Source organism: Panicum virgatum, chromosome 2K (assembly GCF_016808335.1).
Source record: "Panicum virgatum strain AP13 chromosome 2K, P.virgatum_v5, whole genome shotgun sequence".
In the NCBI taxonomy this organism is placed as follows: Eukaryota; Viridiplantae; Streptophyta; class Magnoliopsida; order Poales; family Poaceae; genus Panicum; species Panicum virgatum.
This window is the reverse complement of record NC_053137.1, coordinates 20,973,542-20,996,363: the sequence shown is the minus strand read 5'-3', so window position 1 is coordinate 20,996,363 and position 22,822 is coordinate 20,973,542. Positions and strand designations below refer to the sequence as shown.

Here is a 22,822-nt window from a genome sequence, read left to right as displayed (position 1 = left end):
CCGCCGCGGGAGACACGGAGCTCGCGCGGACGCCGGAGTTTGCACAACCCTTGGAGGTCGCGCTGTCACTGGAGCTCGTGCGGACGCCGGAGTTCGCGCAGCCCCTGGAGGTCGCGCTGTCGCCGGAGCTCGCGCAGGGGAGCAGAGCTTTGCGCCGCCACTGCGGGAGGGGGCGGAGGGGAGCAGAGGAGGGCGCCGCTGCCGAAGAGAGGGGGCGGAGGGGAGCAGAGGAGGGCGCCGCTGCCGGAGAGAGGGGGCGGAGGGGAGCAGAGGAGCTCGCGCGCTCGTGAAGAGGATAAGGAAGGAGAAAGAAGAGTATGACATATGGGACCCATGTGTAAGTGGGTGTGGAGTGGGAGAATTGAAGGAGCCGTTGGGTTTTAGAGGGTGAAAAATGAAGAGTTTGTTGGAGTATACCTCTTAATATGAAGAGCAATCTGTTTAAAGAGTTAGATGGAGAGTCAAATAGAGAGTCAAAAATAACTAGTGTGTTGGAGTTGCTCTAACAACCGACTGGCTATCCTCTTGAGCTCCTCACCCGATTTTATGATTTTATACGAACCGTGCAGGTACGAGTACATGCCAATAATTAGAGCTGGAAGCTCCAGGTCGCTTCCAGATCCATCCGAGGACAGCAGCCAACCGACAGCAGTAGCTAGTCGGTTTTTAGTGGCTCCATCCCATGACTGCAGTCACGCACTCTCCCTCCATCCTAAAATAACCATGCAAAAACAAGATTAAAAAAACTCGAAAACACTCGATCTGTGATGACTAGACAACCTGGTTTTTTTTCGAAAGCGTGCATATGCACGTGCTTCGTTAAGAGGAAGGGGAAAGTTTACAATCTCCACAGAGTCACGGCGAGGAGCCGCACTGAACATAAAGAGAACGCAACAGATAACTGAAAAAGGCGAAAGGGAGAGACCCTCCACCGATAGCCTAAACAACTGAACCTGCAAAGAAAAAACACCAACACAAGGGAGCCAAAAAACTAGATATGGCGCAAACAACACGGCGGCAAAACATCTGCCAGATCATCACGGTGGCAAAGCATCCACCCGAGCACACGACGACAAAGCATCCGCCAATAGACAGGGGCCAATCACACCCTCAGCGGTCGGCATGAGGGAATATGCAATTCATGTGGTACAAGTTTCTTGGTTTTCAAGTTGTTGGAGGAGAAGGTAATAGGAAATTTTAGTGGCATGGTTAATTAGTATATTATTAGTTTGATGCTATAGAGTCTGACAAATAGCTTTTCACCAGGGGTGAGATTTGTGTTCAGCAAAATCGACATGCAAAGTCCTGACAAGGAGTATTCTTTTTGCATAAAGCTTATTGATGAAAGATACATCTGTGAGTTGCAAGTTTCTTAGCTGCACCTTCCTATACTCTTTAGTGATTTACATTTGTGCATAGATGCTGAAGTTCTTTCTCTTGTTAATTACAGTAGTCCATTGTGCTCCCTTTGTGCATGGCTCCGAAGAACTTGTGAAGGATCTTAACTGCAACAATGATCTGTACAAATTTGTGAGGACCAGGAGAGAGAGGTTCCAGATCGCTACAATCAGTGGTACTTTATGATACATATTCTCTTTACCTGTTCTGTTTCAGAAAAGAATGTCTACATTAATGGAACTTCAATCATGTCAAAGGTTCCAGGTTCAGGAGTATTGAGCATGACAAAGTCTTATGAACTTATGTAAATATTTGTTCTGAAAATATACCAACTAACTCATACTCATATTATTTATTCAGAGTTACGGTTGTGCTTTCTGCAGGAAATCTCCAGGCAATCTCCTTTTGCCCTGACATGTCATCCATAACATCGTCATCACTCTCAGCCTTGTCACTCAATTCCGGAAGTGAAAATAATACCAAGCAAAGGCATACTCGAAGTCGGTCAAAGAATCAGGAAATTGCTACTAAGAAAGGACTAGCATCCCCCGGTTCCATGGTATGCGTCGCTCCCCACGAATAATTGTGAGTACATCCTATCATCCTCCTTGTGCATAGCTAGCATGTAATTGTTATTTAGTTTGTAGAAAACGCAAGGCAGTATTCAGCGATAATAAATAAATCGATATGGATATTGATTGTAGGAACGCTGCTAAAGTTGCCGTCAAAAGCTGGCTCCGGTGTAGCAAATTCATCTGCGGCTGGGCGAACTTAATAGCAGGCAGCGGAAGATAGACACTTGGAGATCCATTAACCATCTGGGAGGACTCTCAATTCTCCATGGCGACTTCCTACTCTCCTTCCAACAGCAATGGGACGCGGAGATCTGTACAGTAAAATTTAAGCACCTCTGTGTGGCAGATGATTAGATCAGGCATCAAATATGAACTTTCGATCCCTGTGTTGACACATAGGCAATGCTGTATTTTTTTTTGTCTGCTACTTGGCATTTCCATCTCAAACTCCCACCATACCTCTCGGTTTCACTGTTTGCAATTTTTCATTTGCCTAATATTCTTAATAATCTAGGTATTATAAGCTTGTTCTAGCCTCTGAGACGGAGACACTCTTCTACACAGTTTAGCTTGTAATTTTACATGTTGACATGGTTTAAAAATTTGCCAGACCAAAATGTTTAAAGGATCCACAAATACAATGTGCAAAAACTATATCTTCCTTGAATATTCGTTGTAAATGAAATATGTAAAGGTGGGCGTAGCTAAATTATAATGCTCTAGAAGTTGCAAATCATCAGACAAATGTTCTCAGTTGTGCCCGGCAACAAAGCGCAAAAACTGAAATGTTGATATGAACATATATAAGTAGTGGGTTGTCTTGAAATATGCCAAAGTTAGCTTTTGGGCCGAATGTAGCCAACAAACTGGATGAAACTACAAACTGTGAGTTTGGAATGTACACAGTTTTGCTACATTCATTTGGACATCCCTCCTCCCTACAATGGAAATTTCAGTGATTGGAGACTAGCTTGGACGCTGTCCGTAAGTTTCATCAGGCAGGAGCAAAGTCAAAAAGTTCTTGTACAAGTGGCGATACACTTGCAGTATGCACAAGGTTCTTGCACTTGTCCTGATCATCAATGATCATTTCAAAACTTTGGTTTCTTCTTTTGGAGGCATCACAGTTCATAGATATAAAAAAAATCAAAATAGCACATTTCCTCCAAGGCTTGGTTGTGGGTGGGAGGGGGGGGGGGGGGGGTGGAGGGCAGAAGCTACTGCAGAGCATTGACTTTCAGATCGCCAAAATGTATGTAGCATCACTAATCAAACTCCACATAACCCATATGACAATATTGTTTACCTTCAATAAACTGACTATTGCAGTATCTGTGACCAAGACCACATTGAATGACCCCTTTTTTGGGATTAGGTTGAAAGACTTCATGCTTGGTATAACTGAAAAGAGAAAAGATGACACCATGCTCCTGAATCAAGTATGATCAGGAGCACAGTCCTTGCACCAACATAACAGATTTTGACCTTACCATGGAGATTATTTCCAGAGATTTGTTGCAGTGGAGCACTCAGATAAGTTTGTGTATGACTACCTGATGATGTATCAGCAGTCCACAACATTTGATGTGGGAAAGCAATAATAAGCCCATGGTAAGAAATTTTGTCCTATTTTTAGAAAGAAAGCCGAGCCCGGCCCGTTATCTCATGATACAACCAGCAACCAAGGGAAAAACTTTCTAATAGCTAAAAATTAAGAATAAGTTCTCTAAGGTTTTTTCTCTGGGAATCAGTTAGTAAGGAAAATACACCACATATGTTTATTTCGGTTACTGGCCGATGAAATAGCTGTAAACAAGAGCTTCTTATAGGTCAATGAATCAGTTTAACATTATTAACTTTTCACTAAACGAAAATCTGATGCTGTTACCTAAGCACTTGACTCCACTATCTGTGTATGTGCGTCAGTGAAACTTCACAGCCAAATTTTTTTTATGCAGTTACAAATCTCAAAGATCTGAATTGACAGTAAACATATATGATCGGATTGTTCTCTCTTCTGTCCCAATGCTAGTCTTGCTCAATAAGTAGTGACCAGTCAGAAATTGTTTTGGAATGGATAGTTGTAAATCACAGTAGCATTATAAAGCCACTACATGACTGCCTCATCATACCAGAATCACCTCAACCATAATCAGGGAGCAGCACTAACCATAATCAGGGTGTAGATACTGAATTAGAGTGGTCCATCTTATGAAAGTAACTGGTGACCACTGAGAAAGCACTAACCATAATCACCAAGTAATGGAAGTTCAGATGTATCAGGGAGATAGCCAAAATCTCTCAGTAGACTCGTCAGCTCATCCAGTACTGCATATATGGATTCTGCCTGTGGGTGTTCTGTCCCTCTTGCGATGAAAGTATGAACCTCCTTCATCACCTCAACCCAACTATAACCTGGTTCCTTCACCGTCCCAGCATAATCCATCCCCAGTCTTAGCTTCTGCACATCAGCCCATAGCCCTTTGGAGGCATAAATATTTGACAGTAGTACATAAGGGCCACTGTCTGATGGATCTACTAAGAGTGCCATTTCAGCAGCATACCTCCCAATTTCAATGTTACCGAAGAGACGACATGCACTCAGCAAGCTCCTCCAAACAGCTGCCTCTGGTTTGATTGGCATCCTTTCAATAAACTCCTTAGCATAATGCAATTTTCCTGAACGGCCGAGAAGATTGACAACAGAAGCATAATGCTCAGTACCTGGTTCAATACCATATTTTGTTTTCATAGAGTTAAAATGGTGTAAACCTTCATCCACAAGACCTGCATGAGCACATGCTGTTAGGACACCAACAAAAGTGACATAGTTTGGTTCTAATCTGGCCTCTCTCATCAGCTGGAAAACTCTAAGTGCTTCTTCAGCATGACCATGCTGTGCATATGTCGAAATCGTTGAGTTCCAACAAATGACATCCTTCCCACATGTTGACTCAAACAACAACCATCCTTCTTTAATAAAGCCACATTTTGCATACATGTCTATAAGAGCATTTGAAACATGAGGATCAATGTCAGCACCTGCTTTAATGATCTGGGCATGAAACTGCTGCCCATGGAACATGGTTGCCAAGTTGCTAGCCACAGTTACTAGTGCTACAAATGTGAACTCATTAGGTGTTACCCCAGAGATACGAAGCTGGTTGAAGAGTTTTACTGCCTCTTCGCCTTGCTCATTCTGGCTGTGGCCAAAAATCATGGCATTCCATATGGCCACGTCCCTGTTTTGCATCATAAGAAACACAGCCTTGGCATCATCCACGAGGGAACATTTCGAATAGGCATCAATTAGGGCACTCCCCACGTACAGGTCTACTGAAATTCCTGATCTGATGATGAGACCGTGAATCTGTTTGCTCAATTCACTAGCTGACTGAAATGATGACAGCCCAAGGAGCGAAACAAAGGTCAATAGATTTGGCCTTAGGGAGCAATATCTCATTTTATGGAATATATGAAGCGCTTCTGTAAGATCACCTTGCCTTGCATATCCTTCAATCATCGCATTGTAAGAAACTGCATCGTCATGCACCAAGGCATCAAATACCGCTCTCGCAGCAGTTAGATGATTACACTTAGCATACATGTCAATGAGAGCATTCTTGACATACTCGTCAGTCTCCAGGTTAGCCTTTATGGCATGTGCATGTATCTGCCTTCCTTGCCATATAGCTTCCAACGAACCACACGAATTCAAGATACTTGTGCAAGCAAAGACATCTGGCTGCCATCCAGCTCGACACATCCGCCAGAACATGTCAATGGCTTCAGCATCAAGTGAATTCTGCATATAACCAGCGATCATTGTTGTCCAAGACACAAGATTATGGTTCTTTGTGTGATCAAACAGCTTCCGAGCCACTAACGGTCTGGAGCACTTGCAATAAAGATCCATCAGTGCATTGATCACTGAAGCATCCATTCCTGCTGCACTTCGATAAGCATAACCATGTATTTGCCTGCCTCCTTGTATGAAGGCAAGCGCGGAGCAGGCACTGACAGCACTTGCTAGCACAAACCTGTCAGGACGGACACCTTGAACCCCCATCTTTTGAAACAAGTCCAGGGCACGTCCGCCCTGTCCAATCTGAGAGTAACCAGTAATGACTGCTGTCCAAGTGACAGGGTTCTTTGCGGGGAGGGCATGGAACACCCGCATCGCCGCATCCATGAAGGCAACCTTTGCATACAGGTTGGTCAACGCTGTGCCAACGTAGAGATTGACATCCAGGCCAAGCTTGAGGGCAGTGCCATGCACTTGCTCGCCGAAAGGAACAGCCCTGGACTGCGTGCAGGCCCGCAGGACACTGGCAAGCAAGAACTCGTTGGGCACCTCGTCAGATGATTTCCTGAACGCTGAAAAGAGGAAAAGAGCTTGATCGTCGCCGCCGTGCTGCGCATACATGGAGATGGCTGATGACCAGGATACGAGGTTCCGGTGCAGCATTCCGTCGAACAGGAGGCGGGCGTCGAGGAGAAGACCGAGCTTGGAGTAACCACAGAGGAGAAGGTTGGCGAGGAACAGGTCACCGAGACCTTCTGAGACAACGGCGCGGGCATGGGCAGCCGGGAGGAGGCGGCGGAGGTGGTCGCCGGCGAGGCAGGAGAGCAGGGTTTGGGCGAGGCTGCGAGCTTGGCAGGAGTAAGAGACTGAGGGAGCGCGACACAGTGGCCCCACAAGATTCATACTCAAGCATATCCTGCTCCACTAGTTTGGTGGCGGAGGGGCGAGCCGGCCGGCGGTGAGCCAACCGGCCGGCGAGGCACTGGTAACATATATGTACAGAAGTTATTTGAGATCACTATACTCTACATTAATCCAAAGTTATTATTTCAGATGAATATGAGAAATTTTAGATGCCTTATTTCCACTATCCTTCAACATGGCAACAAAGTACCTTGAAGTAGGGAAACAGCAAACCATCCTTATTTAAGTCCTAGTTTAGCATGTGTACCCTGCATCAAAGAAATGCAATATAAGAACCATCATATTTGATTTTCTATAAAATTGAGAACAAGACCCAACCAATATGCTTGCTACTGATGAATTAATTGCTACAACACTTCATCATATTTGATCGATTCATGATGCAAAATACAAACACATCCTCAGATTTGTTCATTCATTCATTCATCCAGACTGTGATTATGAACTGCTAGCCTGATCTCTCAGAAAAAAAAGGAATGTAGGAATATTTCTGAGGCATCTAAAAATTGAGGAATGCTGAGATGCCAAAATGCCAAATCAAATATGTGTGGAGTCCCCATGATGTCATATTGGAATTACTTGTTACTAAACTAAATCTGAATAAAGTGTATACAGAATTTAGAGAGTTAAGTTAACAAATTCGAAGAGCTACTGGCTGAAAACAAGTCAAGCTAAAGAACCAATATTTAGCACTAGTTAAAACTGAACAAGCAGACCAGACTAGGACAAAAGGAAATAAATTGAGCAGCATACAGGTCAAGAAGGTTTTCACTGTTGGGAACCAAAAGCAGCTAGCTTGAAGAATTAAACTACTGACTACTTCACATGACGAACCAAATAGCTAAAACAAGCAGGCAAGGAATAAAATATGGAGTCAAAGATTAGATTACTTAGCAATGATGGAGACACTCCACACAATTCAGAACTAAGCTGAGCTACTGTTTGCAAACCTCACAATAGAGTCACCCTGCAGCTATTGAAACGATGCCTCTCGACCTGCAGACTCCTCTGCACTGCATTCACCCTGCACAAGCTGGTCCAGCTTCATTGATAAAAAAAAGGGTCAACTGCTAATCTTCAGTTTATGGAACTGCACACATGTAAATTAGGAAACAGAGCACTGTGCTTATTTCTTTTTTTTCTGCAGTAAGATTAATTCGCACATAACTCCACATGCCAACTACTAATGTCGACATCATAGCATATACTGTACTTGTACAACAGTAAAATCTACTTCGCAAAGCATGACCGAGCTACATATGGGAATTGGGGAAGACAGGAACACAAAGAGTATGATACACAGCCACAAAAACAAAGAGTAACTGACAACTAGCACTGCAAGAAGATCCTTATGATGTTCCATAAAAACAAAGAGTACACTAATTCATTATGATTTTGTCGTAAAGTGGTTTACTTGAAGAGATCTTTGATACACAGCCACTGTCATAGTGCCTATGATATAATGTCGAACAGCATAGATGTGCCAAATTCTACCAATTTTTCTCATGAACAAAGCAGTGTATGACTGACTAGACTTTGCTGCGACGCCAAAATCATAACCACCAGCCAAACAACACAGACAGCGCAAGCATTGTTTCGACAGGCTATTTCAGGCTAGCATTGTTTAAACGCGTGCCTCAATTTGTGATAGGCCTAACCATTTAGACGGTAGTGCTGGGATTCCTCCAGTTCTGAACATCCGAATCTGCGAATGAAGTGAAAAGCATGAATATTATTAACCCAGAGAGACCAACTGAATGAAACAGGGAAGGCATGGGATTTGGTCAAACAGGTTGCCGGCGATGGTGTCGCAGTAGGAGGAAGGGGAGGAGGTCTGAGCGCTGGCCGAGATGCAGCCGGGAAGGGAGGAGGTACAGGCACCGGCGCGCGGGCACGGGAGCAGGTCGTCGGGCGGCGGGCGCAGTCGGCGGCGGCGCGGACGGATATGGGTCGGGGCAGAGCAGAGCGCGGGCGGATGAATCCGATGCGGACGCGGAGCGGACTGCTTCCCCCACCCCCCGGTAGCGGCGTTTTGGTTTTTGGAGAAAATAGAGGAACCGATCGATCCCGTGATCCGTCTCTCTCTCTCTCTCTCTCTCTCTCTCTCTCTCTCTCTCTCCGGCCTCCGCGCCGCCGCCCGACGCCGCGAAGTCGACGCCCCCGCCTTACCTCCGGCACTGGCGGCCCTCGCCGCCGACGCCGACGCCATCCTACGCCGCCCCAGACGCCCCCGCCGCCTCCACCGCCCACCGGAGATCTCCCACCGCCCGGCTCCGGCGGCGAGGGCGCCACCTCCGCTCTGCCGCCGTCTCTTACACCTCCACCGCGGACCGGCGAGCCTCCCGGAGCTCCCTCTAGGCCCGAAGGCTACAGGTAAGCCCCAAACCCTAATCCCAAATCTCAATCCCAATTCATTTTCTAATACAGGATTTGGTGAATAACTATATAAATCAGACGTTTGATGAGGAGTAAGACTCTTTTTTCCTTTCCCTCGCGGGGTGCAGAATTTTATATTCATTTATGACTGATCTTAGTTAACAAGTTCATAATTTCATTTTTGTATTGCTGTAGGTGTTGATAATATCTCTAATATAGCTAGGAAAAAGTGTGAAAAAATGGAAGCTCTTGATGATGCCATTGAAGCCGGAGGAAAGAATTCAATGAAATGCACACTGATTTTGGCTCAGGGAGATTCAGCCAAATCATTTGTTGTGAGTATTTCAAACTTCAATCTATCATCATGGCCCTTATTTTCTAGATGCAGCGCACTATATTGGAAAAACAATTCTAAGGTGCTGGTAGGTAGATGTAGCACAAATGTTGAAGGAATGGCTTCGACGTGCTAGTAATTAACGCCCTAAGGGCAGCCTTATCTAGAAAGAGTTTAATCAAAAGCTCAGGGACTCCCTATTAGTCAACTAGACTAGATGACAGCCAAAGTGACAACTAAATTTTACTGATAACACCTAACCTAAGACAACGTCTACGACAGTCAAGGATCTTGTAGCAATATAATGACATATGCAAATCACATCATGATGTATGTAGTAGAGGTAAAATCAAATTAACTTTTATTCTTGGTAGCTAAATTCAAATTTACTTGTCATGTTGATAGTTTATGAATTTGCCATACGATGTCACCATTTTCTTTTAATGATAATATTTTTTTTTCAAGATGTCTGGCATGGACGTTCTTGGTCGTGAACATTATGGTGTACTATCTCTTATGGGCAAGGTGGAAAATGTTCGCGACTCAGATGTCAAAGATTCAGTGAGCCCAATCATTCAAAACATAATGAATGCACTGGGGCTTGATTTTGAGGCTTGTTATAAAACTGCCTATAAATTAAGATATGGCCATGTGATGTTTATGATGGATCAGGTTAGATATGTTCTAAAAGTCAGCTTAGCTTCATTTGTAGGACTTTTATTGATTGACATGTTCTTTTTAAATAGGATGCTGATGGAATTCATACTAAAGGACTCCTACTTAATATATTTGGCAAATATTGGCCTTCGCTACTGAAAATAGATCGATTTTTATCTGATTTTACCACACTATTAGTAAAGGCAACAATTGCTGATTCAGATTTTTTTTCATTTGTCTATATTTAATTTATAACATTTATTTTTTTAATTCAGGCAGAAGCTAAAGATGGTGGTGCCGAAGAAATATTCTACACGATGGAAAGTTTCAATAGATCTGATGTTAAAAGAGACATCGATTCTTGGAACATTACGCACATTAAGGTTTCCCTTTATCTATCCTTCATTTTGTTTTCAGAGCGACATAACTATTATTAAGTATAGTATATTATTTGATTTCTGTAAGAAGATTAGTTTGCATTTGGTATTTGTTCTTTTAAATAAGAGTTACAGGAAAACAGACACATGCTATAAACTTTTGTTGAAGGTAATGATCAAGTTTTAGAAAACCAAACAACAAACTTCTAGGGATGGGTCACTTCCTGTGGAGTGACATATGCAACATGTATTTATCTTCTCCATTTTTTGAGATAAGTTTTTTAATTTCTTTGAGAACACATTCAGCCAGTTTAGTTTGTCTAATATTACCTTAATTAACTATCTGAATCTTAATCCATAATACCAAAAAGAATATCTACAATCTAATAGTTCCAGTTGGTAATATCTTTCTATCAACAACTGATTTGGTGTCCCCACCTCAATCTCTCCAAATCATACTTTATTATTTCCATATCTGTTTATTATGACAAATTGTTTATAAATGCTTTGTTCTCCCAAACTCACTTAAAAGAAATTTATAATTATAGGAGAAATATTTTTTTTACATTTAGAATCCTTCTTAGTTATTTCAATTTAAATTGAAAATTAACTCAGAAAGAAATAAACTGTTCCTTTTGGTTTCTACAGGGCCTGGGATCTTTGATGGCAGAAGAGGCCAAAGATTATTTTGCAAACATAGATGACCATAGAAGATATTTCAAATGGAGTGGCGAGATAGACTCCAGGGCCCTTGAAGTATGTTTTGTGAAAGATAAATGGAATGCCAGAAAGATTTGGATCATGAGGACTATGAGCTTGCAGTCGCAGATTGAAAATGAGGTTTGTTGGAAACCCCTCTCTCTTGAGAGTTTATCACAAACACACTAGCAATAAGTTTTTAGTTTTTAGTCAATGAGGCTACACTAGCCCTCATAGTGTTCTCATTTATATTTAGCTGATACAGGGCTGTAGACTGCCCATAGTGTCCTCTAATTAATGCAATCAGTGCCTCCTATGATCTGTCTGTTATTTTCCTTAATTACAAGTATAAATCCAGCTAGCACTAATAGTCATGAACCTAGTAATAAGTTTAATGCTAACAAGGTTATTTTTCTCAACGTCATTTTTGTATGTATGCTGCTGGCTGAATTGTAGATTTAACGATTGCAAACCTTTTCACAGATCGTGGAGGTTGATCAACAACAACAACATAGCCTTTTTTCCCAAGCAAGTTGGGGCAGGCTAGGTTGATCCCACTGAAAAATTTATTAAATATCATTGTTTCTTGTATAAGGATTAAGGAGTTCTCGCGATTTGTAATCAAGGACTTATTGGGCTCAGTGCCATCAATGATGGATGGTCTAAAGACCACACAACGAAAGGTGTTGTTTGCTGCTATGGAAGACCTCAAGGAAAAGAAACAGGTGAGTTCTGAACTTGAATGCTCCCATGATGTTAATTTCATTGTACATCAACTATATGCATTGGAATTTTGGTGCAAACTGTGGATAAAGGAATTTGGCCTGTAGGTCTATGCTTAATTTTTTAAAGCAAATTCAGCAAGATATAGAGCTAAAGCCCATTGCCCATTCGGCCATTCCTGTTTTGACATGCAGTGAATTAAGTTGCCCAAGAATCTGTTAAGAGTAAAATACATGGGCGGTCCTCGAACTTGTCTTAAGATGTCATCTAGGTTCCTAAACTCTCAAAATGCATTTTCAGATCCCTAAACTTGTTCCAAGGTGTCACATTGGTCCCTAATATCTGAAAATACATTTTTAGGTCCATAAACTTGTCTCGCGGTGTCATGCAGGTCTCTAAACTCTCAAGATGCTATTTATAATTTAATATAAATGTTTTTTTTCTACTTTGAGTTAATGAAAAGCCCTTTTGCTACTTTAAATTTAATAAAAAATTGATATTTTAATTTTTATTGAGAATGAGAACAAATTATCTTAATAAACTTATACAAAACGCATGCAAAATATAAAATAGTTAGTAGAAAATATTCAGAATTAGCATTGATATCTCCATGTTAAACAGGAAAACTATAATATACATCGTTGATATCAATTGATCTAGATTAACCCACGATGTATGATTAATAAGCAGCTAATTCAGAATTAAAATGGTCTTAGTGGTAAGACTATAAATGAATTGGCTGAAAAAATAGCTTAATAAACAATCCATTTTGAATACAATTAATTAATGGTAATTTTTAGGGATTTGAAAGTTCATCTTGAGAGTTTAGGGACCGAAATGATATATCAAGACAAGTTTGGGGACCTGAAGATGCATCTTGAGAGTTTAGGGACTCGAATGACACCTCCAGACAAGTTTAGGGATCTAAAAATGCATTTTGAGAGTTTAGGGGCCTAGATGACACTTTGAGACAAGTTCGAGGACCGGCCATGTATTTTAATATGTTAACTACTTCCATGTGCAGTGCTGTCCTTGCTTCAATTAGCTTCTCATTAAAGAAAGCAATGAGTAACTTTCATGAGATAAAAGAATCCTAATGCCTGTTCCACTCGCATCACATTCAGATGACATATTCTGTCACAATGGAACCACGCCTGATGTTCAGCGGGTGGTTTGCGTTTTTGGGGTGAGGCGTCACTCTGGTGCTAGGCAGGAGGAAAAGAACTTGACGAGACAATAGTTGCGTATTCTTGGGCACTTGACCTATCAACATTCACAGAATATGTCCTCTGACGATTGAAGCACAAACTCTGCAAAACCCACACAATCAAGGATGAGGAACTAAATCTGGCAGGAGAAAACACAATCCATGAGGTATTGTGCTGTCTTCTCAGCTTAGTCAGAGCAGATGACATGCCAGATAATCTAAATTTATTGTTAGAAGTTACATTGGTGCATCACAATATGTTTTACTTCATTACTTACTACTTGATAGTACCTCATCAGATATCTGATCCTGGCCTTTTGCTACACATTATAGGTTGATGAGTTTGCAGGTGATGTTGTCAGCAAAACTGTGTATAGGCATGGTAGATCTAGTATGGAAGGCACGATTATTGGTATGGCTCAGACTTTTGTTGGAAGCAATAATGTGAATTTGCTTAAGCCCAGAGGCCAGTTTGGTTCACGATATGAGGTATAGAATATGATATTTTTTTTGTTAGCATGTTATGTATAGGCTGGCCCACGGGCCCTAGCTAGCCGGCCTAATGGCCTTTAGGGGCTGGGCGCCCACTGTGTCTAGGTGCGCCCCCCCTCAGGATATCTCTGTTGATTAGGATAGGCAAGGATCCCTCTGATAGGGTTGTTTCCATCTACTGCGGCATCCTTGCCTATATGTACTCGTACCGTGCTTTGCACCCTAATCAATCAATTATATTCCTGGCCATACTCACTTTCATGGTATCACGAGTCCGGGTTTTGCCACCCCCGATTCATCTTCCGCTGCCCTAGCTAGCTATGGCAGGGACTGTCCTTCCCGATCCCGCCGCCGCCGGCAAGGATGCCGTCGACGTCGACGCCGCAGCCGCCGCCGCCAACGCTGAGCGTGAAGAACGCTCTTGCCAAGCCCAGGCCGCGCGCGACGCCACCTTTCTGGAAGCCGAGGTCGCGGAGAAGGAGGCGGCCGCCGCTGGGAAGGAGCGCGACGACGCCGCTAATCGCGCGCGCGCCGCCCACTCCGGTGCCGCCGCCGCCCGTCAGAAGGCCGCGGCCGCCGTTTCCGATCCCGACGATGCCCTCGACGCCGCTCTTGACGGCAGCGACGTCGACACGCACGTCTCCGATCCCAACCGCGCCGCCCTCGACAATGCCTTGCTTCTCCATGAAGCCGCGGCTCTCCTCAACCTCCACGCCTAGGCCGTCGCCGTCAACATCCGGAGCATCGTCCATGTCATCCTTGACGTTAACTCCGGCAGTTTCGCGCGGTGGCGCGAACAGTTCGTGCTCACCGTCGGCAAGTACTCTCTCCAGGACCACATCTTCTCCGACGTCGCCTCCCCCAGGAATCCTGACTGGGCGCGCATGGACTGCGTGGTCCGGTCTTGGATCGCTGGCACGATCTCCCACGACCTCGCCGACGCCGTCCTCGAGAGCAACTCCACTGCGCGCTCGGCATGGCTCGCCGTCGAGACCCAGTTCCTTGGGAATTGCGAGACGCGCGCTCTCATCCTTGACGCCGAGTTCCGGAATTTCGTTCAAGGTGATCTTTCCATTACAGATTACTGCAAGTTCAAGAAGATGGTGACCGAACTTCACGAGCTGGGCGAGCACGTCTCCGACCGCACGCTGGTGCTCAACGTGCTGCGCGGCCTCAACGAGCGCTACGCCGCCATCGGGATGCACCTCCGTCGCGGCCGGCCGTTCCCCTCCTTCCTGGAGGTCCGGAACGACCTCCTCTTGGAGGAGCTCACCGCCGGCACCCGCTCCTCCGCACCCTCCACAGCCCTCGTCGCCACGGCTCCGACGGGCTCCCGCCCTCCTGCGCCACCTCCACAACTGCCCAAATCGAGCAATCGCTCTCGAGGTGGCGGATCTGGGGGCTCTGGCGGCTCCTCCAAGCCTCGGCACGGCAAGCGGGACAAGGGCGCCGGCGGCAGCAGCGGTGGCGGCTCCTCTGCTTCTTCCAGCGGCGGTGGCGGCAGCAAAGGGACCCCTGCGTCCTCTGGGACCCCGTCCCCCCTTGAGCCGTGGCCCTCTCTGCTGAACCCCTGGACCGGGTCCATCCAGATGTGGCCCAGTCAGCAGGGGTTCACGCCTCGACCAGACCCGCAGCCGCAGCAAGCTCTGCTAGCCCAGCACGCCCAGCTGCAGGCGCAGGCTCTTCTCCAGGCCTAGGCGTACCAGCACGCCCAGCTCCAGGCGGCACAGTAGCAGGCGCCGCAAGCCCCGCTGCCTTAGGCGGCTATGTGGGCCGCGCCGGGCCATCTCAACCCGGCCACGGGCCTTCCTTCATGGGATCAGCAATCCCTGGCGTCCACCTTCAGCACCGTGTCGCTCAACCCTCCGGCACAAAACGAATGGTATTTCGACTCAGGTGCCTCCTCCCACATGACCTCCGATCCTTCCACCCTTATCTTTGCATCTTCCCCGCGGTATCCCTCTCCTTCATCAATTGTTGTTGGTAATGGTTCTCTTCTACCAGTTACCGCCACTGGCACAGCACGCGTTCCAGGCCCTTTTTCTCTTAATAATGTTCTTGTTTCACCAAACCTTATTAAGAATCTCATTTCTGTACGCCAGTTTACTTCTGACAACAATTGTTCCATTGAGTTTGATCCCGCTGGTTGTTCTGTGAAGGATCTTCAGTCCAGGAGAGTGATCGCCAGGTGCAATAGCTCCGGTCCCCTCTACCCGCTGCAGCTGCCCACCGCCACCTCCCTTGTCACCGGTGTTGATGCTACTCTTTGGCATCGCCGCCTAGGACATCCCGGTCATGAGGCTCTCGCCAAGCTTGCTCCCGCCATACCGTCATGTAATAAAAACAGTAGCAGCTCTTTGTGTAATGCGTGCCAGTTAGGTCGCCACATCAGGCTTCCTTTCCCTACATCCTCCTCTCGTGCGTCCAATAAATTTGATCCTATACATTGTGATCTTTGGACATCTCATGTGGTTAGTGTCTCGGGTCATAAACATTATTTGGTCATTTTGGATGATTTCTCGCACCACTTATGGACGTTCCCATTGCGGCTTAAGTCTGACACATTTTCCACGCTCGCTAACTTCTTTGCTCATGTGACCACCCAGTATGGCGCCACTATCAAGACGGTCCAGTGCGACAACGGCCGCGAGTTCGACAACTCCAGTGCCCGCACGTTCCTCCTTGCTCGTGGGGTTCATCTTCGTATGTCGTGCCCATACACTTCCTCCCAGAACGGTAAAGCTGAGCGCATTATTCGTTCAATTAATAATGTCGTTCGCTCTCTACTGTTCCAAGCGAGCATGCCTGCTTCATACTGGGCTGAAGCACTCGCCACCGCCACATACCTCCTTAACATTTTGCCTACCAAAACGCTGCAATTTGCCACGCCGCACTTTGCCCTTCATGGGTCACTCCCGTCCTATGATCACCTTCGCGTTTTCGGTTGCAAATGTTACCCTAACCTTTCAGCCACTACTGCACACAAGCTGGCTCCACGTTCTGTCCTTTGCGTCTTCCTTGGCTACTCAGCTCATCAGAAGGGATACCGCTGCCTTGACCTCGACTCCAACCGGGTGCTCATCTCGCGCCATGTCGTCTTCGACGAGGCTGCTTTCCCTTTCGCTGCGCGCTCCACTAGCTCCGCCAGCCTTGACTTCCTGGATGATTTCATTAATACTAAGCCGGCCCCTATTGGACCGACTCATGTTTTGTCTCGTGCAGGACCTCTTGGCGACATGGCGCCTCTCCCTGGACTGCCACGTGCGGCAGCCCACCCCGCACCAAGCGTGGCCGGCCAGGTTCTGAGCTCGGCCGGCCCGCTGCCACGTGCGGCCCTCCCCAGGACGGCGCCGATCGTCCCGCCGGGCTTCCAGCCCCTGCCGGCTGATCGGCATTCAGCGGCTGCCACCCCGACGTCCTCGTCCTCGGCAGCCCTCCGGCCGGTGGTGCGGCACCTGCAGCCACCTCGCCGCCTGTCGTCGCCGTGCCACCAACGCGCGAGCTGCGACACGTCTACTCCCGTCGGCGTGTGCCTCCACCTGCCGCACCGACTTCTACCCCGCCGACCGCTGCCCCGCTGCCTCGTGGTGCGGTGCCTGTTCCTCCAGTGACGAACCAGCACCCCATGACCACGCGGGCTAAGCGCGGCATTCGTCTTCCAGCAGTATACCATGCTGCGCCGCTGTCCCCGCTCCCGAAGACCTTCCGCAGCACCCTTGCCGACCCAAATTGGCGGGCTGCTATGGAGGAGGAACACGCCGCTCTTCTGCAGAACCATACCTGGGATTTAGTTCCGCGTCCGCCGCGGGCTAATATCGTTTCTGGCAAGTGGGTCTACAAGCATAAGTTCCAGTCTGACGGCAGCCTCGAGCGCTACAAGGCTCGATGGGTTCTTCGGGGTTCCACTCAGCGTCCTGATGTGGATTTTGTTGAGACCTTCAGTCCGGTGGTCAAGCCTGCTACGGTGCGTACAGTGCTTTCTTTGGCTCTCTCCAGAGGTTGGCCTATTCATCAGCTCGACGTGAAGAATGCCTTCCTCCATGGCACTTTGTCCGAGACAGTCTACTGTGCTCAGCCTTCTGGTTTTGAGGATCCTGTTCACCCCGACTTTGTTTGCCGTCTAAACAAGTCGCTTTACGGTTTGAAGCAAGCCCCTCGTGCATGGTACAGTCGGTTCGCCACTTGCTGTCTCTCAGGTTCGTTGAGGCCAAGACTGATACCTCATTGTTCATCTTCCGGCGCGGGACCGACATGATTTACCTGCTGCTTTATGTTGATGATATTGTGCTCACAGCTTCCTCCCCGGCACTCCTCCGTCGCACCATTCAGGCGCTACAGCTGGAGTTCTCCATGAAGGACCTTGGTGAGTTGCATCATTTTATGGGCATGTGTGTGGAGCGCCACGGTTCTGGTCTTCTCCTCACTCAGCGGCAGTACATGTTGGAGATCTTGGATCGTGCAGGCATGGCCGAGTGCAAGCCCTGCTCCACTCCTATTGACACCAACTCGAAGCTCTCAGTTGATGGTCCGCCTGTTCCGAATGCCACAGATTTTCGCAATCTGGCTGGCGCCCTTCAGTGGCTGACTTTCACCAGGCTTGATATTGCATATGCGGTGCAGCAGGTGTGTCTACATATGCATGATCCACGGGAGCCTCATCTTGCCGCCCTGAAGCGTATCCTTCGCTACATCCGGGGTACTCTTCATCTGGGACTTCTGATCCGTCCTTCTGCCATGGCTGAGCTGACTGTGTACACTGATGCTGATTGGGCTGGCTGCCCCGACACCCGCAAATCCACCTCAGGTTATGCTATCTTTCTTGGAGATAATCTTGTTTCCTGGTCGTCGAAGCGTCAGAACATAGTGTCCCGGTCCAGTGCAGAGGCCGAATACAGGGTTGTAGCCAATGGTGTTGCAGAGGCGACATGGCTCCGACAGCTGCTCCTCGAGCTTCATGCTCCACTCCGGCGCGCCTCGTTGGTCTATTGTGACAACATCGGCGCCGTTTACATGAGCTCCAACCCCGTCCAGCATCAACGCACCAAGCACATTGAGATCGATCTCCACTTCGTGCGGGAGCGTGTTTCCATTGGTGAAGTCCGCGTCATGCATGTTCCGACTGCCTCCCAGTACGCCGACATCTTCACCAAGGGGCTCCCATCTTTTGTGTTTTCGGAGTTCAGGTCCAGTCTGAATATCCACGGTGTCGATGATCAGACTGCGGGGGGTGTTAGCATGTTATGTATAGGCTGGCCCACGGGCCCTAGCTAGCCGGCCTAATGGCCTTTAGGGGCTGGGCGCCCACTGTGTCTAGGTGCGCCCCCCCCTCAGGATATCTCTATTGATTAGGATAGGCAAGGATCCCTCTGATAGGGTTGTTTCCATCTACTGCGGCATCCTTGTCTATATGTACTCGTACCGTGCTTTGCACCCTAATCAATCAATTATATTCCTGGCCATACTCGCTTTCAGTTTTTTTAGTTTGAAAACCACTATCTTTTTTTTTTCTTCTAAAATGTATCATTTCAGGGAGCTAAAGATCATTCCAGGGCACATTATTTATTTGTTGAATTGAATGACATAACCAAGTTCATTTTTCGGGATGATGATAAAGATTTACTTGAATACTTGGAAGAAGATGGAATGTTAGTTCAACCAAAGTGGTATTGTCCTGCAGCACTCATAATTAATAAGTGGTCGATTTGTGGTTAATGTATCTAACTCCACTTCCATAGGTACCTTCCTGTTGTCCCAATGTCATTGGTGAATGGCACTGCCGGAATAGCAAGAGGTTGGGCATCTAACATTCCAAACTATCACATGAATGATGTTATTAATGCTCTATTCAAGCTATTGAGAGGCCCCACTATTGCAGAAGATAGCAACAGTATATCATTGAAACCAGGCTACAGAGGTTTTAAGGTATCTTTCTGAAACCTCACGGCTTGCTTTAAACTTTCTATTGTTCTCTGCATCGAAGCCAAGTGTCCTACTACTATTACCATAACGAAGCTACAATTTGCATCCATTTGAATTCCTAAGCATGTGTGTTAGACACTTACTCTTTTTACTTTTGTTTGATTTTGATGTCCCTTTTTTTTATTATCAGGGAAGGGTTGAAAAATCTACTGACAATGATCATGGAATAAATTGCACCATTTATGGTTGTGCTACAGAAATCAGTGATACAGTAATTGAAATAAATGAAATACCTCCAGGCAGAACAATTGTTGAGTACAAAACCTTTCTCCAGTCCCTACTGCCTGATGCTAGTAATAGATCTGAATATTCCAAAATGAAATATCCAACTATTGAGGTATTGATAAAAGGCTTTTCAAGTTTTGTTTCGTAAAATGCCTTATGTATGAATCTTTCATGATTATGTTACTGAAATTAGTTGCATATATCATATAGTGTTTTCAAGAACTGCATGAGGATGCGAATAACTTGAGGTTCAGGGTTTCCTTGGACAAAGGCAACATGATGTTTGCTAGAAAGAGAGGCCTGCTGGAAGCTTTTAATTTGGTGAGCAGAATGCCTGTAGAGACTCTAAATTTACTGGATGAGATGCAACAGCTGCGTCAATTTCTTAACGCAGAAGAAAGTAAGTTTTTTTCTTCTGTACTTTATTGTTGGTCTGAATTTCACAATGAGACGTATGATAAAAACATGATGCTACACGTGCAGCACTGACAGCCTTTTATGACATGAGGCTTCCTTATTATGCTGCAAGAAAGGTACTTCATTTCTCTGTTTGTTTTGTTTGTGTTTATTGATATTGTATAGACTCAAGATTTGTAATGCTCATGTGTAGGCAAAGCTACTGGAAAGGATGAGTAATGATATGACAAGAATTGATAATACCATTATGTATCTCGAAGCACTGGACAAAGGTGAGATCAAGCAGATAAACAGAAAGAAGCTCATTGCTAAGTTCACTGAAAAAGGTTACAAGGCTATTCCAAATGATGGGGATTCAGGCTTTGATCATCTCATTAATCTATCATGTGATGAGCTTGATTTTGAGTGTACCCAATCTCGTGGCGGAAAGGGAAGGCCTGCATCAACGAATGGAGGAAATGCAGAAGACTAGAGATACTGACCTCTGGATTAAAGACCTCGAAGAATTGCAGCAGAAGTTAGCTGAAACAGATATGGAACCCCAAAAGCGAAGTATGTCCCCAACTTCTTACCCTTTGTCTTTTCCATATTGCCAACACACTAAACCAACAATTTGGTTGCACTTCTCTTGTTTATTTCAGAAGTTGAGCGGACATCTGCAAGCAGTGCTAGTGACAAAAGGACCAGGTTCGGCCTGTGACAGGTAGCATCGAGAAGCGAAAGCCATATCTGTGCTGTCAAACTGCGGGGAATTGTTCAAAAAACAAAACTGTGTTGAAGTTGAACTTACTATGCTTATTTATCTAGTGTTGACGTAGTAGGGAGGATAGATGTGATTGCTTAGATTGTAAGGTGGTATCTGGGGAGTGTGTTGTCCTCAACGCAAGGTTGTGGTGGCGGACTTTTGTCTTCGGGTACGTGTCCACCGGGATAAACGTGCCAAGATTGCGAGAACAAAGTGGTGGAAGCTTAGAGGGGAAGCGGCACAAGCGTTTAAGGAAAGGATGCTAGGTGAGGGGCCTTGGGAAGAAGGAGAAGACGCAGATGACATGTGGCTAAAGATGGCAACATGTGTTCGGAAGGTGGCCTTAGAGGTGTTTGGCGTGAGTAGGGGAGGCAAACAGGAGGGGAAAGATACTTGGTGGTGGAACGACGAGGTGCAAAGGGCTATTAAGAAGAAGGAGTGTTTCAAGCGCCTCCACCTTGACAAGAGTGCAGCCAACATCGAGAGCTATAAATTAGCAAAGATGGATGCAAAGCGAGTTGTGAGTGTAGCAAAGGGTAAGGCGTATGATGACCTGTATCAGCGGCTAGGCACGAAAGAAGGGGAGAAGGACATTTATAGGATGGCTAGGATCCGCGAGCGGAAGACAAGGGACATCAACCAAATCAAATGCATTAAGGATGGGACAGATCGACTGCTAGTGAAGGATGAGGAGATCATGGATAGATGGAGATAGTACTTCGACAAGTTGTTTAATGCGGAGAGCGAGGACCCTACCCTTGATTTAGATGACTCTTTTGACGATACCAACAGACGTTTTGTAGAGATCGGGGAGGCTTTGAAGAGGATGAAGGGAGGTAAAGCGATGGGCCCTGATGGTATCCCCATTGAGGTGTGGAGATGACTATGAGATAGAGCAATAGTATGGTTAACTAAGCTTTTTAATCTCATTTTTTGGTCAAACAAGATGCCGGAAGAATGGAGGAGAATTATATTAGTACATATCTTCAAAAACAAGAGCGATGTTCAAAGTTGTAATAACTACCGTGGGATTAAGCTGATGAGCCATACGATGAAGCTTTGGGAGAGGGTTATCGAGCATCATCTAAGAAGAGTGACAAGTGTGACCCAAAACCAATTTGGGTTCATGCCTGGAAGGTCAACCATGGAGGCGATTTTCTTAATACGATAATTGATGGAGAGATATAGGGAGCAGAAGAAGGACTTGCACATGGTCTTCATTGACCTTGAGAAGGCATATGACAAAGTACCGAGAAATGTCATGTGGTGGGCTTTGGAGAAGCACAAAGTCCCAACTAAGTACATTACCCTTATTAAGGATATGTACAAGGATGCGACGATGTTTGTCCGGACATGTGATGGCAACACCACTGACTTTCCTATTAACATAGGCCTACACCAGGGGTCAGCATTGAGCTCTTATTTATTTACTTTAGTGATGGATGAGGTCACAAGGGATATACAAGGTGAGATCCCTTGGTGAATGCTCTTTGCTGATGATGTGGTGCTAGTTGACGAGAGTAGGACAATGGTTAATAGGAAGTTAGAGCTGTGGAGACGCACGTTAGAGTCGAAAGGGTTTAGACTTAGTAGGACCAAGACCGAGTACATGATGTGCGATTTTAGTGCGACTAAGCATGAGGGGGGAGACGTTAGTCTAGATGGGCAAGTGGTGGTCCAGAAGGATACTTTTCGGTATTTAGGATCGGGGTTACAAAAGGATGGCGACATTGATGAAGATGTTAGGCATAGAATTTCAGCTGGCTGGTTGAAATGGCGGCAAGCTTCTGGCATCTTTTGTGACAAGAGGATGCCACAAAAGCTAAAAAGAAAATTCTATAGGACAGCAATTCGTCCGGCGATGTTATACGGTGCTGAATGTTGGCCTA

The 22,822-nt window shown here is 45.9% G+C and overlaps 3 protein-coding genes and 1 long non-coding RNA gene across 8 annotated transcripts; 3 read left to right on the top strand and 1 right to left on the bottom strand.

The window, feature by feature from the left end:
* The first annotated feature begins 256 nt into the window (after positions 1-256).
* Positions 257-2,593, top strand: LOC120671411. The gene is made up of 5 exons (XR_005673636.1): positions 257-1,184; positions 1,267-1,356; positions 1,451-1,573; positions 1,782-1,983; positions 2,103-2,593. It is a non-coding gene; the product is annotated as an uncharacterized LOC120671411 (long non-coding RNA).
* Positions 2,594-3,728: 1,135 nt separating this feature from the next.
* LOC120671361 (pentatricopeptide repeat-containing protein At4g39530-like) lies at positions 3,729-8,641 on the bottom strand. 5 transcript variants are annotated; one of them, XM_039951658.1, is made up of 4 exons: positions 8,493-8,641; positions 8,361-8,407; positions 7,653-7,792; positions 3,729-6,950 (listed from the first exon to the last, which is right to left on the bottom strand). In XM_039951658.1, the coding sequence occupies exon 4, from the start codon at positions 6,679-6,681 to the stop codon at positions 4,216-4,218; it is 2,466 nt and encodes an 821-aa protein (XP_039807592.1). In that variant the 5' UTR covers positions 6,682-6,950; positions 7,653-7,792; positions 8,361-8,407; positions 8,493-8,641; the 3' UTR covers positions 3,729-4,215. The 5 variants fall into 5 exon arrangements, with proteins under 5 accessions (XP_039807592.1, XP_039807594.1, XP_039807618.1 ...); XM_039951660.1 differs by having other exon boundaries at positions 7,653-7,744; XM_039951684.1 differs by having other exon boundaries at positions 7,593-7,726.
* A 295-nt stretch (positions 8,642-8,936) lies between these two features.
* On the top strand, positions 8,937-13,027 carry LOC120671405 (DNA topoisomerase 2-like). The gene is made up of 8 exons (XM_039951713.1): positions 8,937-9,075; positions 9,274-9,413; positions 9,878-10,084; positions 10,159-10,272; positions 10,345-10,452; positions 11,095-11,286; positions 11,748-11,870; positions 12,893-13,027. The coding sequence occupies exons 2-8, from the start codon at positions 9,318-9,320 to the stop codon at positions 12,911-12,913; spliced, it is 861 nt and encodes a 286-aa protein (XP_039807647.1). The 5' UTR covers positions 8,937-9,075; positions 9,274-9,317; the 3' UTR covers positions 12,914-13,027.
* Positions 13,028-13,054: 27 nt separating this feature from the next.
* On the top strand, positions 13,055-21,017 carry LOC120671394 (DNA topoisomerase 2-like). The gene is made up of 10 exons (XM_039951703.1): positions 13,055-13,242; positions 13,409-13,564; positions 19,097-19,230; positions 19,303-19,358; positions 19,443-19,489; positions 19,677-19,883; positions 19,982-20,171; positions 20,255-20,304; positions 20,382-20,740; positions 20,830-21,017. The coding sequence occupies exons 2-9, from the start codon at positions 13,469-13,471 to the stop codon at positions 20,658-20,660; spliced, it is 1,059 nt and encodes a 352-aa protein (XP_039807637.1). The 5' UTR covers positions 13,055-13,242; positions 13,409-13,468; the 3' UTR covers positions 20,661-20,740; positions 20,830-21,017.
* The last annotated feature ends 1,805 nt before the right edge of the window (positions 21,018-22,822 follow it).

What these genes read in the sequence shown, in the direction of transcription:
- LOC120671361 (XM_039951658.1), bottom strand. Translation starts at nt 6,681, where the DNA reads ATGAATCTTGTGGGGCCACTGTGTCGCGCTCCCTCAGTCTCTTACTCC.
- LOC120671405 (XM_039951713.1), top strand. Translation starts at nt 9,318, where the DNA reads ATGGAAGCTCTTGATGATGCCATTGAAGCCGGAGGAAAGAATTCAATG. An exon ending in TGATGTTTATGATGGATCAG is followed by an intron (nt 10,085 to 10,158) that starts GTTAGATATGTT and finishes CTTTTTAAATAG; the next exon opens with GATGCTGATGGAATTCATAC. An exon ending in ACCTCAAGGAAAAGAAACAG is followed by an intron (nt 11,871 to 12,892) that starts GTGAGTTCTGAA and finishes TTCCATGTGCAG; the next exon opens with TGCTGTCCTTGCTTCAATTA.
- LOC120671394 (XM_039951703.1), top strand. Translation starts at nt 13,469, where the DNA reads ATGGAAGGCACGATTATTGGTATGGCTCAGACTTTTGTTGGAAGCAAT. An exon ending in AGTTTGGTTCACGATATGAG is followed by an intron (nt 13,565 to 19,096) that starts GTATAGAATATG and finishes GTATCATTTCAG; the next exon opens with GGAGCTAAAGATCATTCCAG. An exon ending in CAGGCTACAGAGGTTTTAAG is followed by an intron (nt 19,490 to 19,676) that starts GTATCTTTCTGA and finishes TTTTATTATCAG; the next exon opens with GGAAGGGTTGAAAAATCTAC.